Below are 21,118 nucleotides of genomic sequence, written 5' to 3' on the forward strand. Positions count from 1 at the left end.
TAATAAGGGAAAATTGATTTGGAAAGGGCAGATAAAATTAAACCTTGCATGAAAAATATCAGGTTCTTCCATTTGTGGCATGTCATTAGAACGGCCAAAGTCTGTAGTGCGTTGTAGGAACATCACGCAGACATACAGGAGTTCTGGCATGGCCTCGGGATGTAAGAAAATTAACATAATTGTTGCACGTACACTTTTTTCTAATGATCCATTAATTTGATTATTTGTCCCAGCTAGCAAGATTCTGATACATTTAAATACTGATTCAGATGGGAATATACACGTGACCTTAAATAATCCGTCGGGAAAGGATATAGTGATAAATAATATACTCATTTTGCATATAAAGCAATCAGTACATTAAAAATTAAGAATAAATGTTTTTGGAATCCATATACCGAAACTACCATTTTTAGTGTTCAAAATACAAAATGATATTGCATAAATAAATTTCTTAGCTAAGGATAATGTGACTGGTGGAAAACTATTTGAAATACTGGTTTTCTCTGTTAATTGGCCATTAAAACATGATTTAGTGCTGAAAACTTGAAGGCTTTGCTTTCAGTGATGAAAATTACAGATAAAACTCAAAAAATTCAATGCGTGTAAGCAAATAACACGCGTGTTTACTGTGCATTTAATTAGGGCTTTAATCCTTTAAGGATGTTTTGGGTAATATAAAGACATTTGCAAGTGTAGATTACTGTACATGTATTTTTTTTAAAGGTCCAGACTTTTTCATGTTAAAAGCATATTAAAGTCAGCTTTTCATAGACTTAAATCCAATTTCTCCAATGCAAATTAGTGCATACATTTTGCTATTGGAGTTAGAAAATGTGAATTCTGTCTCATTTAACTCCTTGTGGCCATCCATCACAAGCTAGCCGTGTGATAGTGGTCTATGCTGCTACATATACATACACAGGGTGTTGTATATGTATGTGTGTGTGTGTGTGTATATATAATATATATGTGTGTGTGTGTGTATGTATATATATATATGTGTGTGTGTGTATATGTATATCCAGCTTGTTAACCCTGCACTGTGATCCCCTGCATCTCTGCAAGTTGAGGCAAATGAACTGTCCCTATTAATGGCTATTGAGTGGTAGGAAAGACCCCCAAGATGTGGCAATCCTGCTCAGACTCCATATAACTAAAGAACGCCCTTACCAATTTCCATGCGTTCCCCATGGAAAGTAATCTGATAGGCATTAAATAAAATGTTATATATTTTTAGTGTCTCATAAACTTGCTTCAAGTTGCACCTAACAGTTCTAGAGTTGTTAAAGGCTTTTTAAATTGATTTTACAGCAAGTTGGTTGTCCAGTAAGCCCATTAAGCGAGTTGAAGAGCTGGCAGTCTGATTTATTTACAGTTTGGCCAGTTTTGGGTCAGCTCACCTCCTGTCTGGCAGGAGAGAGGCCAAGTTGGCGCACTTTACGTTATTACTTGCTGCATCCCGGGATGTAGGGGGCTTGATCTCATATCTAACTCTGGTTGTAAATACCTGTTATCTTTGTTTCTAAATTTCCTTCATTTAGCTTTCTCACTTATAAAAATATGAGCTCAGAATACCCTGACATTATTACATTTTCCAAAAATAAGAAAGTGTGTTTATATAAAAAGCTAGGATTTTCATGGACTATTTTACAGAACTAAGCTGGATACCAGTGCTGAATTAGCCATGAAAGCAGCGATGGCAAAAGTGTAGCTTTGGCGTCACCAAAGTGGTATATCTCTAGAAACAGGACACATTTCTTCATTGGCGTTAACGCTTTGTCTTGCGTGAAAATGCTTGTTTTCTTTCTAGGGCTGTTTTCACAGAAGATCAGACTCTTCTGCCAGCAATGTTCTTTTATTGGCGCTGGCGGTCTGGCAGGAGAGGGGCGCGCAGGTTCATGTTGGCAATATTCCTCTGTTTAAAGAAAAATCTGGCATGCTGTGCGTCCTCTAGTAAATCTCCAGGCTGCCGCTGCTGACAGAATGCAGAGCCGTTCCGCTCTATATTTTCTGTGTTTAGCCCCCTGATAGCATACAGTTGTTAGACCTCTTGCTTAGTAGAAATATACTTATTGTCTTACACCTTCTTAGCGAAACATAAGCAAACGGTGATGGTGTGAAAGCAAAGAAAATCTGGCATGTTCCATTTAGGATGGGGGAATTTCGATCGTTATCCCATTAACTCCTTAAATGGGAAAGGCCACCAAATTTTATTGCCCCTACAACCGCATCAAACACACAATTTTTCGCACACATTGTGCTGTTTTTTTTCTTTTTATATTTATCAATTTGGGGATGTTTTTGGTCAACTCAACTACTTTAGTGACAATTATCATAGCAAAACCATAAAATGAGCTTTTTTATTTTCTTTAATATATTATTCATTTGAAATGTTGGACTATACCTTTAAAGGTGGTATCAACAGCGCTATCTGTCTCTGGGGAAAATGCATAATTTGCATGGTTCAGTAAAAATAAAAAAGGGCAATCATAGATGAACAAAAATATTGTAAAACATGAAAAAAGCTCTAGGTTTTAGTAAAGAAGGTTCAAATTAGCTCAGTTTGCTTGAGGCTCAGATCCCGTTCATTTTTATTGTTGCGTTGTAGAATCGCATGCACCGTGTGAACCTGTGGGGGTTGAACAGCTTTTAGGTTAAAGAATTAAGCCTGTAGAGTTCCCATGTCCTTGCACAAAGCCCAGACACTTAAACTAGTATGGTTTCTCCTTGATTCTAGTAAAAAAAAGGAAAATAGAGAGATTTTTCTTATAAAAGAGCAAGATGTAACCTCATGCTTCAGAATAAGATTTTCGCTTGATGTCATTTGATACGTTTTAGAGGACTCATTATTGTTTGTTATAGGAAGCGGATACTGATGATAACCAAGGTACTCTTGGTTTTGATGAGTTCTGTGCCTTCTACAAGATGATGTCAACAAGGAGGGACCTCTACCTGCTTATGCTTACCTACAGCAACCACAAGGACCACCTGGATCCTGACGACTTAAAGCGATTCCTAGAGGTTGAACAAAAGGTATTTTATGAAGCTTTCCCTGTCGATCATCTTTTCTTATAACAAAATTAATAATAAAGCCGACATTTTTCAATATTTTATATTAAAAGCAAACAAGGCTAAGGCTCTTTTCATTATGACATATTCCACTTTAAAAAGTAGACGTCCATCCTCTGACTGTCCTTGAGGACTGATTTGGAAAATCACTGTTATACGAATGGTCCAGGTGGGATGAAAGCTCTTTCCCCCAATCGAGCCTAGTTAGAATCTCAAGACACCGACTCCGATGACATTGATCTTAACTTCTTAGTTCAATGTGGTATGATATCATAACCTGGAATCCTTCTCTGGTGCTATGAAAGGTTTAGAATAATTGGTGCCATTAGAAGAGCAAATTTACTTGATAGCGTTGACTAAATATCTGGGGTAACTATAGTTATATGCAACAAACCAGAAATAAATAATAAGTATTACTGTCACATTGCTTTAGGCATCCCCCCTTTTCAGCTGTTTGTCCTAAATGTGTTCATGTACATGTATCTATTGTAATTAATAAAACCCAACTTTTAATCATTGCTGCCTTACCAAAGGGCTCTTCACAGAATTTAATTGAAATAACTCTAGGGACCTTGGCTTTGTAAGTCTACGAACAAACAGTGAATTTAATCATGTTTCCATTAATTTATGTCTGTTATAACACAGGAAATGTAAAGTCTCCCGTTGATATTGCAGGAAAAATCTTGTGTCCTATTCCTCAAAATTACATTTTTTGTTTGTTTTACAAAATTAAAAATGGTTTACGGCTTTGTATACCTTGAATGTAGAAGCCGGCAGGCGTAGTTCTGAATTGAAGTGCCAAGGAAAATAATCTCTAATGCCATCGACTAGCGTCAAAATCAATCATTATGCAAATTGTTTTGAAAAATATCTCAGATTAATTAGGAAGTAAACATCCTAAAAAAAATATGCTTTTTGAGCCAAAGGAACATCTGAAAGTATTTTGGGGCTTGTTTTAAGCAGATCATAAACATTCCAAATTAGAATACGGTAAAAATAAAGTTTCCAAAATTGAATTGGGAAGTAGTCGGCTCCCCATCATTTGGGAAATCTTCTAAAACATGAAGGAGGGAACCAAGAGTGATCACATCGTAGATGATTGGGTTTGAGATTTGGGAAAACTACATTAATCAAAGATATATACGGATGACAATCTTTGCACGATGGCAGGGGGAATAAGAAGTCATTAGAATCTTCCTTAAGTATGTGAAGAAACTTTGTTTCGCAACATAAATGTGGAGCATTTCCAGAATTGCTTGGGTGGGCATGAGAGCAGAAACATTCCTGGGCATGATTATGCATACCAATTTACTTACGTTAGTGGTGTCATTTTTTTGTCACGGGCATATAACATGCCATTATTTAAATGTTCTATTGTATTTCTGATGGTTGACACAGAAACGAGACCTCAATTGACAAATATTACATGTATGTTGAAAACTGATGCTCCCTAAGCATAATTAGAACTTTAATAGAACTTTATTAGGTATTAGAACCATGCGAGAATCCACCACGAGCCTGTCGGCAGAAGAACTAAGAGCCAGGATACAATCGTCTGCTATTTCTACACTATAATCTATAATGGAAGGCCAAGAAAGATCAAGGCTGACTTTGTCATCACCTAAGGAACGTTTTGTCAAACTGGGACTGCGGTCGGTAGACTCCAGAAGTTAGTGTTTCTTTACCGTTGGATACAATAGCAGGCCAAATTTATATGAGATGATGAAATGAGGCTTTACCATTTAATGAGAATAAATAATTATATTCATCCAGTACACACAGAACCAACAAAGTTTATGGTCTATAATTTTGGTTTATGATACGGATTATTCATCTTAATGTATAGGCAGAGCCTAGTCCGTGAGAGAACATCAGATTCTTATTTCCCGGGAGACTATCCAGTATTTATAAACTGTTCTGGATAAACTCAAATATTAATTTGCTCGACTTACAACCTTTCTTACGACTGCTGATGGGAAAAATCATTACGTTATTTTATCATTTGGAGAACTGTTGTATAAATAGTCAATAAAGTGTCGTGCGCCTTTTGAAAGTCAGGAGTCTTTTTTTTTTTTTTTTTTTTTTTTGCTCGCTCTTTCTAAAATGTTACTGATGTTTTTATTTGCTTCTCGTTGTAGTTTCAAAGGTCAGACGATGTCTCGCTTACATTACGAACTCAACAGGATACACGAGCGAATCCCTTAATCTGTCTTTATAAGACACTTTAGGACTGTAGCGCTCGAGTACTGTTCTGAAAGATACCCTCAAGGGCTTAATGCATAAAAGACAATATGACCTCTAAAAGCCGAATTAGGCACGGGACATTATCAGCTGGGATCATTGGCTATCAATGAGTGCTAATGCATGATATTTGATATTGAAGTTGACACTGAATGACAGACCTCGAAATGCTATTGGGTGATTACAACCCCTCCAGCATTAGTTTTGGAAATTGGATTGCTAGATCCGATAAAGGACAATAGCACAGGCCTCTGAAATCCGATTATCTGGTTTGGGATTTATTTATTTTCTTTTTTTTTCTGCAGATGATGAATGTGACAAAAGAATACTGCCTGGACATCGTAGTTAAATTTGAGCCTTGTCCTGAAAATAAGAAACTAGGAGTCCTTGGGATTGATGGTATGTAAACGGACATCTGATGTTTGTTGGAGTTAATGAAATGGCATGTATGTAATTGGCCTTGCCAACCCTTTATGTACCAGGAAGGGAGCAACACATTCATTTTGCACACATCTTTGGGATCCAGAAGGTTGGTGGACTTAAGATTTTTGTTTCAAGCGAAAAGGAATATAGGCACATCTGTTTATTCTACCAGTAGTTACAGAATGGCAAACAGGCAAAACACTGACGGTCAAAAGGACATAAACGTAGGTGACATAGACATATGGGCAAATTGAGGATTAAGGTCTGATCTTTTTAACCGTAAAACAAAAGCCAATTTGTTCATATCTCTTCTCGTTGCCCAAGTGCCTTAGCATGTGAATGTCACACGTAACCAAAAGAGATACAAGACGTGCAACACTGAGTTTGGCTTAGACACAGAGGGTGTCTTAAAATTAGCCAAATGTGCTGGACCTGGACATGTGGCACACATGAAACTCAACTTAGTGTGCAAGTTAGACTTTTACAAACGTAACTTTCTAAAACATTCATTATTAACAAGTGATTTTTGTAAAGAAAGGTCGGAATCCTCGTACTGAGATACTTGCAAGAGCTTTGTAAATATTGTACGGATGCTTGTATTAATTTATAGCACTTTATTATCAATACGTATTGGTAGATGAGATGGTGAAATGAGAAAAAGACTTTAAACGACAGGAGAGAAAAAAGGTGATTGGACTGAAAAGAAATTGAAATAACCTCCTGTATTTCATATATAACATGTTGTTGGTGAGAGGTTAATTGAAATATCTTTAGTAAAACTACTGAAACACAGTATACAAGTTTTACGATCTTTTTTTTTTCCCAATTTGTATAACCGATATAATTTACAGTTGTCTGCATCATTGTCAGAACCGATAGACAAACTCCGCAATTTCCTTTTTGAGCCAACACATTAAATTGGTGAATGGTTCTTGGAGCCGATAGGGTGGCAAATCTATTTCTGCCTTCTTACAAGACTGTCGCTCGTCAGATGGATAACAAATCAAGGCTTTAAAAGCTTATCTGCCGTGTCTATTTGGAAATCAATGACACATTATATTAGCTATTTCAGCTTGCACTAGTTATACTTGTGCTTGTATGTCAATTAATGTTGACACAAGGGTTTTGCTATATCTGGAAGACCGGTTGGTGTGGAATAACACTCTCATTATCCTCAGCCAGTCAACAATTTTGGTAAAACGTTAAAAAGGAGGATAGACTATGCTTTGCGGTGATTTGTCTTACCCCAGCACTGTGTCAACTGTCTATACCCCTTACCACCTCTGTTTTGGGTGTTATAGGATGCCTTCCCTGGGGTATAGCCATCAGAGCACTATATATATATATATATATATATTATTTAACATTATTTATTAAACATAATCTTAAAGTAATTTCTAGCTTCGGTTTGGGGTTTAAATACTCGGTAACATTTGATTTCTATAGTTTTTTCTTTTATTTCTGTTCAAATTTTATTTTATTTATTTAAATGTGTATTTTTATTTTTTATTTTATTTTTTTTTATATCCACAGTGAATTATGTATAGTGTTCGCAAATACACAATATCCGTTAGTCCTTTATTCTGGTCTTGACTGTTAGAAAAGAATGTTCCACCTCTAACAAAAATGTATACATTGTAGGGGTGCCCTTTCTTAAAATGTCCTTCATTGGGTGGGAAGCAAGATTGAGTACTTACAATTGTCTCTCCTAGACATTCATGCACTTTTGTGTGTTTCTTTCTAAAGTCTTTTTTTTCACCACTTTCACATAGTCTGCTTCTTAAAACCAGGACTCTAATAATACATTGCAAAAATGCTAGTAGCAAACATATAACACGAGGTTAGAGAGTACATTTCCAGAGCGGATGTATCACTTTGTCATCTTTAAAAAGTTTACGCATGAATCACAAAGAGATCGGCAATGACAGGTATTGAGCTAGATATCCGTCTGTGATTTATGGCTAACAGGTTTCACGAACTACATGAGGAGTCCAGCAGGAGATATCTTCAATCCAGAACACCATCAAGTCAATCAAGATATGACCTGGCCTCTGAGCAATTATTACATCGCCTCCTCTCACAACACATACCTGATGGGAGACCAGCTGATGTCCCAGTCCAGAGTGGATATGTACGCATGGGTCTTGCAAGCTGGATGCCGTTGCGTGGAGGGTAAGAAAATAATGGCTGCTTAAATTAATTTATGGGGGAAAATAAGCCACAGAAATATTAATGGCTAACATAAATGATAGTGTTTGGAAAACCAAGTCTTATAAATATGTCAAACAAGAAAACCGTTGTAGAGTTTAGAATAATGTCAGATCCTGAGCAATAGATCTTATAATCGGTACCTGTGTGTGTGTTTGTTCTTTGTTGGAGTCAAGGGAACAAGATTTCAGAATTGGTGCGGCATCCCTTCTGGTTAAACGTGAGATTTGCAGAAGCCAGAGAGACAGAAGTTGTCCTTTTCAGTAAAAAACCTTATGTGATTTGACTCAACAGCGGGGACCGTTTTGGTTTAGTCTCTTTTAAAACCATTAAGTTCTTATAATGAACCCTTTTGAAACATTAAAACCAGGTATTCAATGTTTTGATGCGTTGTCCTGGTGCCTTTGCACATTTTATTTTACTATTGATGGAAACTAGAGGACCGATATTCACAAATATCTTTCTTTAAAAAAAAAACAAAAAAAAAACTAGGCAAAATGCTGCATTGCAGCTGTTGACAAACTGTAATCTCTGTCATGCTAAACCGACCAGAACCATGGCGTATATGATCTGGATCTATTCCACTATAGGCTTCATTTCTCAACAAGTGCTTTAGAACTGTAGAGTCCGTCAGCTGAGTCGACGTTGCTGCAGAAAATCAGTTCCTTTTGAAGGGACAATGACATTTTTTAGTTTTTTGGGGGTTTTTTTATAATTATTTCGTTATAACGTGAAACGATATTGGGGATTGTCTTCTGCCAAGAGTGAGAGCAGGGACCTACAAGCCTATTAATAATTTACAGTAATGCAACAAATTAAATGATTTAACCTGTTGAAGCTTTGTGAATTCTATTTTATAGTGTTAGGGAAAAGTAACAAATAGTAAGAAAAAGATAAATTATATTTTTTGATTACCTTTTTTTTTTTTTATGTAGTTGACTGCTGGGACGGGCCTGATGGGGAGCCGATCGTCCACCATGGTTACACGTTAACCTCGAAAATACTCTTCAAAGATGTTATAGAAACAATAAATAAATACGCATTCATCAAAAATGAGTAAGTTTTTATTATTCATTTTTTTCACCTCTTTTCCTTGCCTGATGAAAACAAATGCCACAAAAATAGCTATACTGTATTGTATCTATCGGATGAATTGGATAGCATGTGATTTTTTTTTTATTTTTTATTTTTTATTTTTTTTTTATATATGTACTAGCAGAATGAATCTACAAGTCAATGTTTAAGTTCTTAGCTTGACGTGAGAACACAAAAATTTAATGTTCATATGAAGATGTTGTGAATAATTAATGTAATATCTGAAACTATAGACTATAAACCCGATCCAGCTAAATCAACGATCTAGAAGTATAATTTTTCTAGACATTCAATGTTCTCATTTGCATGTAACGTCATGCGGACATTGGCATCCCTGGAAACACTAACACGTGCTGTGGAATGTATCTTTATATGAATAATTTGATGTCAATTTCTGCTATTTACACCTTATATAAAATAATGTGAGATTATCAAGTAGGACAGGGGAAAGAGCTAGAAACAGCAAGTCATTTGGTACCAACATCAAACAAATGTATATATAAAAAAGTAATATCCGCTGTCCTATATGCCCAGCTGGGCTTGCGGTACCGGGCCATCCCTGAATGGTGGTCACAGAAAGTATTTAAGATCCTAATCCTTATTGAGTCCTCTCGGCTTGATGTCTTCAGTCTACAGATCTGACTCGTTATTTTTTAACAGCCGATTTGTAATGTCTTGTTACAGGCATTGCTACTACGGTAGATAGACTATCACATTAATATCAACTGTTAGGGGATGTCCTGGGTCTTATAATACATTGTGTATGAATTTTGGGAGGTGTATGAATTACTGGAGTAGTCACAAGCTCTGTTGTCATAAAAGCAAATTCCTTTTTGATTACGAATTCGCCTTTGGGATCTCACATAAGGTTCTTGATGATAAATGTGTCCGTGCTTAGAAATGTTCCAAAGGGAAAGTTTTAGTCTCCTCTTATGTCTCGTTTCACTCATGCTATGTCTGACAATGTTGATAAAAGTATCATGGAATAATTACTGACAGGCAGCTGATAATCCAAAATGTGGAGGAAAGCGATACTGCATCTTGTCTCCGTGATCTTATTACCCATGCACTACTCTTTCTACTGTTACCGTTGTATTTTTGTACAGATTATCAAAAACTTAACTGGTTCATTTCACAGTACATCAGTACATCAGGTGAGTTTAAATAGTAAGTTTAAATAGTTACCACATGGCTGACCACAACAAGTGGACACAATTGCACTTGCACTTCTATTATTATTTCTTCTGACTGTGTAGAACCCTGACCTTCATTGAACAGATAACCGGAGATAACTTGCAGTAGATGGGATCTGTCCCATTTTGCCGTGTTTATTTTGTTTTCAGAAAGGATAGCTATATGGAGCAGTGTCTGAAACCTTCCAATATGTATTTCTCTTGATAGGTACCCTGTTATCCTGTCCATCGAAAACCATTGCAGTGTGATGCAGCAGAAGAAAATGGCCCAGTATCTAACGGAAATCTTAGGGGACAAGTTAGACCTCTCTGATGTCTTCAACGAAGATTCCACAAGACTCCCATCACCCGAAAACCTGAAGGGCAAAATATTAGTGAAGGTAAACACAGCTAAGCTTTCTGTATTTGTCTTAAAGAAGTACAGTATAGAGGATTTGTTATATACACCACGTTGACACTTCTGTTTGGATGTGAGGACAGAATTTCATTGCACAGAAAAAACAAAGGTGGTCACCCCTTCTTCTGCTTCCCCCAACCATTTGTATAACTGAAATGTTGGGGGTATCCAAAATCATTTAGTGGGAATGTCTATCATAATGCAGACTGCTCCTTATCCTCATACCCGGTACATCCCTGCACACAGTCAGTCTTTCTCACTAAGCTATACCTCGTGTGTTATCTCAATCTGCATATCACAGAAATCGGAGAAAAATGCTAGATTACTTAAATACATTGAGTATCCAAACACAATATGGCACCAACCAGTGAATAAATAAAATAAGTATCAATTATATCTAAGTGATAACCTGGCTTAATTGCAAATTTGGCCTCCATAAATAGGATTATTGAAAAATGTGTACGCCGCAGCCCTGATGTAAAATGGCACAAAATGAGAGCTCCCGCAAAGTACAGGACTGCTGCTTCATCATAATTAACAGATAATTGACTGACTTTATTCTCTGCATAATTAAGAAAAAATGTTTGAGTTACATCCGCAGGGTCACTCCTATAACTTGATTCCTTCTGTAGCAGAATTTAAAATGTTATCGTCTTTCTCCGACTTGATATGAGACCTGCGCGTGCTCATTGGTATTCACCAGAATGTAGGGCTTATGAGACACCAGCAAAGAAGCAGGGGTAATGTATCTCTGAGCGGGTTAGACAGACGGAGCGGAATTAGGCGACCTCTATCACCTTTCTTTTGGAAAATCGCCACTGGTTTACGCTTTTCTAAAATTGTAGTCTGTGGCTCCAGAGAATGCAGGTTGTCCTAGAGTCGCGTTATATGAAATTTTAATCTCGGCAAACCTCAGAGCTACCGCGGCCGGACTTCTGAAGAGCAATTTGTTCAATTGAATGTCTCCTACTAACATTAGTTTCTGATCCCACAGAAGCCTTTAATAAAATGCAATTTTCTAGCATTCTAGAAGGAACCTGTTTACCGGGTAGAGGTATTAAAAATATAAACATAACGTAAATCTATATATTTCTTGAAGGTGTTGTGTAGGTATAGATTCTGGAGTCCTCTACCTGCCGTGCTACAGGCTTACGCTGAATAATTAAACCAAAACTTGGTATTAAATATAAAAATGATTCAGATGAAAGGTTTAAAAAAAATCTTATCACCGTAGTAACCAAGAGAATAGTCAAACTAGCAGACGTATTCCATTGATTGTCATGGTGATTAGAGCACTTTTTTTTAACACATAACTTCCATAGTGTTCATTATTTTTGTTTTGTTTTTGCACAGCTAGCGTTGTCCATTGATGGACATTAACTAAACCACAAAATACGATCGTTTAAAATGATTTTAAAGAATGACACTTGTTTTAGGGGGTGTGGTTGGGGGTGTGGCCAGGTGGCAGGCATTGCCAATATTTTTTTATGTAATTTAATAGACTATTTTTTAGTTATTTTAACTGAATAAGGCATATAGAAGAAAAGTATTTATTTTTTTCCAAACATTATTTTTTCTATAGATGTTATTGTGACTTGTAGGGCTGTAAAACACCATGTCCTTGGGAAGAGGTACAGCCCTCCAAAAAAAAAAAAATAACAAAAAAAAAAAAATGGCATTTTAGTGTTATGGTTGCAACCGCTTGGGCCATTATCCATATCCCCAGATTTTTGTGGTGCCAGGCAGTGACAAAGTAGCTTTCTGTTCCAAATAAATAGTTTGCACACACTGTAGGTACAATGTGTGGCGCATAAATGGTGCTTTGGTGGGACACCTTGCATCTCCATTACATTACATTTATTTAAATACCGGCAGCAGATTCTGATTCTGTTACAATCAGTGTAATAATTTAAAATCACACACACTAACAAACTGGCCCTGCTCCTGCGAGTTTACAATCTAGTCTGTGGTTGATGGGTAAATGAAACCGTAGGCGAGGACGGCTTGGATGAGTTGATACGGTCAGGATAATCTGTAGAGATTGTTGTGAAGAAGAAGCCCAGAGCAGGGTGAAGAACCCTCTTGGTGTGACTGAACCGTGGAGTAATACCCTGGGTTAGCCGCCCGATGCTGGTCATAAAGTTCATGTTAAAAATGATTCCTAAATTAGTAGGTTAATCACAGCAAAGGAGATGTGTGTATTTTGTACCATGAAATCGTTATTCTAATTGAACTACCATGCAGGGAGTGGAACTCAAGTGACCTTCTTAATCACGAACATAATCAAGATAAATATCCAGCCAATATATTTGATGACTAGAATTGGACCCATTGGGAGACGCTTTCTGCTTTTCAATCTGTCATATTTCCTAAATCAATGATGAATCAGAGCCGTGACATGCTTAATCTGTGTACGTTGTTTGTTCCACTGACAGTATGGTGAAGATAAAACTGAAATATGATGTTTTAAGACTCATCCCTTATGGCACACTTGGATTATTTGCAATTACAGTTTCAATTACAGTTGCGATTACAATCACAGGGTGCACTTCCAATAATGTATTTCCAGAGTTTAGTTACCCATACATCTATTAGAATAACATTTATCTGAACATAATCGATTGCAGTGCAAATGTTCCAGTGTATATCGCATGTGTCAGTGGCGTGTGTGACGCATCAAGCTTTAAGGACATCACTGATTTACCATCTAGGCCAATGCTAGTCCAGATAACATTTTTACCAGGAATATGAACGCCCAACCGCAATATATTCAGAAAGCCATTCTTTGTACATTCTTTGAACTGGTAAAGTTACATTGTCATTTGTGTGTTTTGTCTGTCCTAACCTGGCTCTGTTGTCTTCTGTAGCATCTGATGTAACCCATTAACGTGTTTTACCTCTTGGTTGATGTTTGCCAGATAAACCCAATTTGTGCTTTCACATAAAATCACTTCTTACGTACTATTAAACACTGCACGTGATTATGACACACAATTATACCATTAAAACCAATAATCATTCAGGGGAGACACATAATAAAAAAAGGACAATCATTGATAAACGGGTATATTTCCATCTATGTGTGCAAATCTACTACATTATTATCTTTTATTTATATAGCGCAAACAGTTTATGCAGTGCTTATTACATTACAAATATTCAAGGGGTCTGACAAGACGAGAATTGACAGACTAAGACAAACCGATACATTAGGTGGAGAGAGCCCGGCTCGCAAGATTACAATCTTGAGGGAATAGGGTGACAAACATAAGGCACAGAGAAAGGGTGAGAGGTAGTGTGGTGGTTGTATCAATGACATGAAGTTCTGTGGGCTGCCTCCTTCCATTACCATATAAAATATCCTCCAAAACCATTCAGTGGTCGAGTAGTGTTGAATTAAACATGCGTGAAGCACACATCCCAAGAATGGAACTATTTGTGAAAAGTTTCAACAAGAAATAATTATTTGTTTCTAAACCTAATTGTTAATCTATATATTTTTTTCTTTTTCTTTTTACCTGTCTTTAGGGAAAGAAGCTTCCGTCCAGTATCAGCGATGATGCAGAAGAAGGCGAGGTTTCTGATGAAGACAGCGCAGATGAAATCGATGATGACTGCAAACTATTAAATGGGGATGTAAGTATATTATACCATGATGTGCCATGCCATAATAGTTTCATATCATTATTACCTGCAATAACAATGATTTAGAAAAAAGAACATTTTAAGAGGAAAGGCTCTGGTTTCAATTCTTATCCAGACTTGCAAATTTTTTATGAGTGGTGGGCAATCCATTGGCACATGAGTTAAACAATTTATTATTAGGGATTATTGAGATATATATTTATGAAGCCTTGCGTTAGTAGGTAAGTAACATTTCAACTCCTTGTTATCATCCTGCATTAAGACGAGTCAAGTCTGGTAAGGCCCTGATAAGATTCATGAAATCTCTCAATGTTAACTACAAATTATAAACGGTCAGGCCAACACGATGTTGGATTTGTTTAGATCCCGGCTGTGTGTTCATTCTTACCTGCTCTACATATCTATAGGTAGGGAAAGGGGTAGTCTGGATTTTACTTGGCTATTAAAATATTAGGATTACTACCTGTAAACCTTTACTTATAGATTATTTTTATTGTCTATGCTTATAAGCAGTTCTTGGTTTTATGAAACCTGTTTGATGCATTGCTCACCACTCTTAACACGTTAAAGGTTTAACATTAATCCTTGTCTCGACAAGGAGTTTAAAAAACAGCTCCAGACATAAGCATTACGAGCTCACACTTTACTATAGACCAGATCTTGATATACACAACGTCTCATCCTTTTATTTCTAATTACGGGCTGATATCCAAGTTCAGAATGGCCCATATACTTGTTCCGGTACAAGCCCCCATTCCCACTTTTCAGTCTGCAGCTAACGAATACATTCAAGGTGATACTTTTTGGCTTAAGTGCAAACTTTAAGACAGCGTAGGTCTCTTCTAAAGACATGCTACCATCGTGCAGTTACTTTGTGTCATAGTGAACTTGCAACGGTCTTTGTGCCCCGCCACATTGGTACCAAACAGGATTAATATCACTTCTATAGAACCTAGTAAGAATTTTTGATGAGTAGATTTCACTATTAAGTGATGATTTGACATTTTCTTTATGGTCTGTCTTTTTTTTTCTTTATTTTGTTTTTTCCCCCTGCTCATCGTTGCATGCAAATGTCAAGTGGAAGGTACTGTACACAACCAGTTCCCTTTCTATATACCTCCCTTGCTGCTAGAGGTGTCTTTAACCCCTGTGTAGCATTGCTTGCAGGCCATATAGTGATGATGGGGCGAATAAAAAGCAGAAATCAATCATGTTACCAAAAGCTTTACTCCCTGGGAAAATGTTGTGAAAGGTTACTAAGGTGAATTAGATTGAAATAACAAATCCTGCACAGCTTGATATCCTGTGACATTTTTATTTTTAATGGCAACCAGTGTAAGTTTTACATTAAATAGGTTGAAAAAATATTCTCATAATCAAATTGGCAGGTTGTTTTGGTTTTTTTTTGTCCACCCAAAGTAAAAAAAAAACAAACAAAAAAAAACAACATTTTGTGGTCGGATTGATTGAGTTGAACATCTAAAACCTAATGGAAAGAGAAGAAGTATTACATTGATGTAGTAGGAGATGAAATAGAAAATAGACACCAAGACATATAGTGGACAAAAAACCTGAAAATGCAGATCAAATGAAAAATAAAAAATACAATTTTACAGTGGGTCAGAATTCTACATCAACCAAGCCAGACCTTCGCACCAAGGTGCACCTTTGGTATGCTCCGCAAGTCCCATGCATTTTACAAACAGATTTTCAGAGAAAACCCAGTTCTACAAGTTGCACTAGCAGCACATCTTCAAATAGAACATTCACATTTACAATGACTTAAGGGGAATTCTAGGTTCCAGAGCTTATTGCTGCTTAATGCCTGATCCTGATCCACCCCAACCCTGCCTGAATAGAGGAATAAGATGAAGACCCCAGACAAACTCTTGAATGTGTACATAATACCCAATGCAGAGGCAAAGCTAAAGTAAGCATACAAGGGGCTTATGTTTCGAGTGAGCCTTAACCCCTTAATGACAAAGCCCGTACATGTACAGGCTCAAGATGCATTGTTTTCAATGGGTTTAGGGACTGTCCATTGTCCTTAAGGGGTTAATGTCATGGTTTCCTTAGTGTTATATATGTTATAATTTTTTGCCATGTGTCTGTGTGCTAATAAGTTATAACTGTCTGCACACCTGGACATCATCTGTCCTTTGGTTTGTGCTCCAAGAATGCGGTGCCATTATTTAGCTGTACAGCCTTACAACGCAAGCTCAAAAGAATTCACTTCAATAACACAAACGTCTTTTTCCCAGAGCGAGTAACTGGAATTTGGTAACAAACAGTGTGATTTCAGATGCCAGTGTCGGCTGTGTGTGCTTTTCCAGTAGAAATAATTTTTTCCCCCAGTATTTTGGAACAGATACTGTCTTTCTTCTGACATTGACAAAGAAAGAAGAAAAATTGTGTCCGAGAGCACATTAATCTCTTGCCGTATTATCAAGATCCCGTAAGGCGTTAAAACCCCATTACTAAAACTGGGTCTTATAGTATGTCAAATAACGCCTGATTTTATTATCATTCCCGTTCTAATGGGCCTTGTAACAACAAATGTGTCAATCAATGGAGGAAAAAACATCTTGATTACATAAACTGGGAAGCTTAATATTTGACACCAACTTTAGAACAAAAACTGTTTGGGTGCCAGCATATTAATAAGAAAGTAAAGAAACTAAACATTGTAATTTTCTTTACAGTCATGATATTCTAAATATCTCCAAAACACCTATTGTATTGTACAGTTTCTCCAACAGCTTCACTTTAAACAATTTGTTGTGTATTATAGTCTATAAAAGAATGGCTAAATAAATTTGCCTCTGGTCTTGGTAAGTCAAATCTAAGCAGTGTTGCCCATAAGGGTACCCATGCTACCTAGAAAAGACATATATATTGATATATTTAACCCCTTAAGGACAATGGGCGGTCCCTAAACCCGTCGAAAACAATGCATTTTGAGCACATACATGTACGGGCTTTGTCATTAAGGGGTTAATAGTGTCCAGTTCATTAAAATACATGTCTCTTTTGACTTGCCAACTTTCTTTCCCCATTGAAAAGTTGGGCAACATTCAGAGGGATCTCACAAGCTTCCGAATCAAAGAGGACTCCCAGCCCAATGTAAACCAAAGTCTTCTTGTTAATTTGTCAATGACTCGTCAAGCTCCATGATTCAAGTTAGCCTAAATGCATACTCAACTAGGGGCGAAACCCATACTCATAGGCAATAACTTGGGCACAACGTTTCTAGTTATCAACTCTCAGAAGTCTTAGGTGGCAAATGGCCATAGCAAGTCTGGGTTGAGAGATGCACTTTGTAGTATTTTGCTTCTGTGTAAGTGACTAGCTTGAGATGAACATGCACAGGGATTTTAATATTTAAGTCAAAATCAATATTCTCTGAGTAAAATCTTGCTTCAAAATTATTAGATCACTAATAATTGTCATTTTTGTAATTTAGAGTATCCCAGAATTCAACTAACCTCCCCCTTGATGACTTAGAAGCTCAGTTAAGAGCATAATAAGTGTCAGGGCACCTAGATTCAAATTTTGCATTACGAATATTTAAAAACTTTTATGTTTCTTTGTAAAAGATGATTAACTAGTCACAACGCTGGGTATAGATTATGGTAGTTAAAAGGGGCAACATTTCAACAGCAGTTTGATATCTTGCATAAAGATGTATTTGAAAAGGAAAACCAATGCCAGTGTATATTTCTGGAACACAAACTATCATGAAACCATCATAGAATTAAAGTTCACCAGTCTATATTAGCAGATGTGGAATTTTTCTAGATAGAGGTTAGGCTAAGGCTAATAACTCGACTGCTTTTGACAAGCTTGGCAATTACAAATTAAAATAGAGCCGATTTTTCATTTTCTGTCCATTACAAGTCAATTTCCTTTTAGCTGGAAGATATATTTTTTTTTTTCTGCGAGTACTGAAATCACACTGCTAACTGATTCATGCCAAATTGGAGCATTTAACCATTTAATTCATTTTTTATTTTTTTTTGGCCAGGCTCATTATGCTGCTACTTAAAATAGAACAGATTTATTTTTTTTTATCAGATTTTGGGAGCTTACTGGACTCTAGCTAACTGCAGAACTGCCTCTATAGTGTTAAAGCAGTAAAATATACGATAGGAGTGCACTTTGTCTTGGGTTTAGGCTCTTGGTGGAGCAGAGACCATCATTATGGTAAACCGCGTCCAGGGCATCTTGGTTGGTTTTCTGATAAATCCCTCCATCTGCATGCCCAAAAAATGTAGGATACATATCTTGTGTGTGTGTGTGTGTGTGTGTGTGTGTGTGTGTGTGTGTAATTAATATATATATATATATCTTTTATATGACAGCAAGATATCTTCTTTCTCTAGATGTATTCATGCTGGTAAAGCAAACGGCAGCTTTCCGGTGAAATTCCCTTGGTCCTCTGTCAGCCATGTTTTGCTAACAGCCTGTACATTTAAGTCCTCTTGAAAAGACAAATATTCCATGCTTGAGAACAACTTGTCATCTTCTCATACTCATAAAGTATTATTAGTCCATTTCTGTGGCCTGTACATTGCATGAATCATTAGTGAAAAGTAAGTTGATTGCCACCAAGCCCATTGGTTGTGCAATTGAAGTAACCTTTTCACTTAATTCTAAGCACCCTCCAGGACAAAACATATACGCAGCTATCCTTTTCATCAATGTGTCTTCGTATCTGTAGGCTTCCGCCAACAGGAAGCAAGTGGAAAATATAGCCAAGAAGAAACTTGACTCCTTATTGAAGGAATCCAAAATCCGGGACTGTGAAGATCCCAACAATTTTACTGTCTCCACACTGCCAGCCTCTGGGAAACTCGGCCACAAACCTGAGTTAAAGAAGGTGCCAACTTTATTTTATTCACCATGTTTTGTCTGCAGAATGCAGGTGGAAGTATCTGTTCCATGAAACCTGATGCATAGCGCATTGATAACCTTGTTTGTTTGAAAATCCAGATTAATGTCTACTAGTCCCTGTTTAATCATAAAATGTGGGCCGTTAACATTTTCCTTGTCTTGATAAACAATTCCCTCTAGAGGAGGCATTACGAATTGATTTTGGTTAAAGAAAACCTAGAAAAGTCCTGAAAAATACTGCGTTTTCCAAAAATACCTTAACAATTAAAGATTAAAACCATGACCATTTCCATTTTACAAAATGGAAGCTAAAAAGCTGTATCTGGATTTTCTAACTTGTAATAAGTCAATGTTTTTTTTTAGTTAAATGAATTAATTTCTTCACTTAGAATTGTTTTAATAAAAACTGAATTTTCCTTGTTATGGCTTTGTGATTTTATAACTACTGATTTCAGAGACAGTATCAAGCAAAGCATCGGCCTATGGTCCTCCAGATGATAAGATGACTGCAAACACCCTCATCTTGTTCCATATGTTGAAATTGTTAGCCCCAGAGGTATCAAGAAAAATGTAATTCTAATATTTTGCCTACTTTGTGTTTTTTTTCAGAAATGTAGCACTGGACCGGTAGGGAAAGGAACGATGGTAAGGCACCCACTACAATTTCATTGCTCCCAGCATGGTGTCTGATCCGAAATGTCTATGAGATAAAGGCATTTTTGTGTACAGTCGGACAAATAACAAAATAGTGTAATTATAATAAGAATTAGCATTTTGATCACAGCAGTATGTCAAGGAGAATAAAACTTTCAGGAAGTGTGAAACGTTATTTGTATAACATTAAACATGAGGAAATACTAAACCCTTTTTATGACTTGTATAGTAAATTATTCATTGAAAACAAAATTGGTGTATGGCGAGTATTAATGTTTATATGCTCTGCACTAAAATAGTTGAGAGGCTGATTTTAGAGCCATATACATACGTGCTGTAATTCTGGTGCAGTTTTTGGGGTTTTTTTCCTGTGAAGTTTCAAAAGTGGTCTTATCGTCATAAATACAAAAGATTGGTCCTACTGATTTTAACAAGTTGGCGGCTGCTGTACTTTCCACCTTGATGACTTTTTATACTTAATACTCAATGCCTTGGGTTGCTAACAGAGATGGCCCAGGGATGACCAGATGGCCCAGGGATGACCAGATGGCCCAGGGATGACCAGATGGCCCAGGGATGACTAGATGGTGGCCCAGGGATGACCAGATGGCCCAGGGATGACTAGATGGCCCTAGCATTTTAAAGCCAGCAGCTACCTAGCCATCTCCAGTCTGTCCTTGTTAGTGCCCCAAGGCATATTAGGATATACATGACATCATATGTTCATACTCGCACAGTGTGTGGCCATGCATATCCAGCCGGCGGCTGCACACTAGATCCGATCTGCTGCTGAAGTGGCAGGATCGACAAGTGGCCGGGTTTATTAAATGGCCAGACCGGACCTGGTGCGCTAATGAGACTGCTCTTTGTTCATCACTCCGTGATGGGCACTGGAGTATCTCTTGTTTATTCTTTACTGATTTCACACCAAGACCCCTTGCTCCCATGCAGCACACCTGTTTGGTACTCAGTATTACCGTATTTGCTCGATTATAAGACGAGGTTTTTTTCAGAGCAAATGCTCTGAAAAATACCCCTCGTCTTCTAATCGGGGTCGTCTTCTAATCAGACCTCAAATAGAGTCTGATTAGGAGACTAAGATCCAGATCCCCCGCACCGCTGCAGGGGACCTGGATCCTCCTGTCTCACCCCCCCCCCCATCATACACACACTTACCGGTGCTTCCTGCTGTATTGCCGGGGCAGCGGGTTGACGTCTACGCGATCCGCGTAGACAACGTCCGCTGCAGCCGGAAGGAGGTGTGGCTAGCAGCGGGGGTTGTCTGCGTCCGTCGCGC

The 21,118-nt window shown here is 37.3% G+C and overlaps 1 protein-coding gene across 1 annotated transcript in view; it reads left to right on the plus strand.

Moving 5' to 3' along the window:
* The window catches only part of LOC149297940 (1-phosphatidylinositol 4,5-bisphosphate phosphodiesterase eta-2-like), a 76,927-nt gene that overhangs the window by 16,997 nt on the left and 38,812 nt on the right, over positions 1–21,118 (plus strand). The window contains exons 5-11 of the mRNA XM_089487822.1: positions 2,866–3,036; positions 5,619–5,712; positions 7,705–7,908; positions 8,880–9,000; positions 10,441–10,612; positions 14,158–14,265; positions 18,995–19,153. Coding sequence (XP_089343948.1) covers positions 2,866–3,036; positions 5,619–5,712; positions 7,705–7,908; positions 8,880–9,000; positions 10,441–10,612; positions 14,158–14,265; positions 18,995–19,153 — 1,029 coding nt within the window. The remainder of the gene's footprint in view (positions 1–2,865; positions 3,037–5,618; positions 5,713–7,704; positions 7,909–8,879; positions 9,001–10,440; positions 10,613–14,157; positions 14,266–18,994; positions 19,154–21,118) is intronic.

Source organism: Sceloporus occidentalis, unplaced genomic scaffold, assembly GCF_023333645.1.
Source record: "Sceloporus occidentalis isolate IW3139 unplaced genomic scaffold, rSceOcc1.0.p SCAF_35, whole genome shotgun sequence".
Taxonomy (NCBI): domain Eukaryota; kingdom Metazoa; phylum Chordata; class Lepidosauria; order Squamata; family Phrynosomatidae; genus Sceloporus; species Sceloporus occidentalis.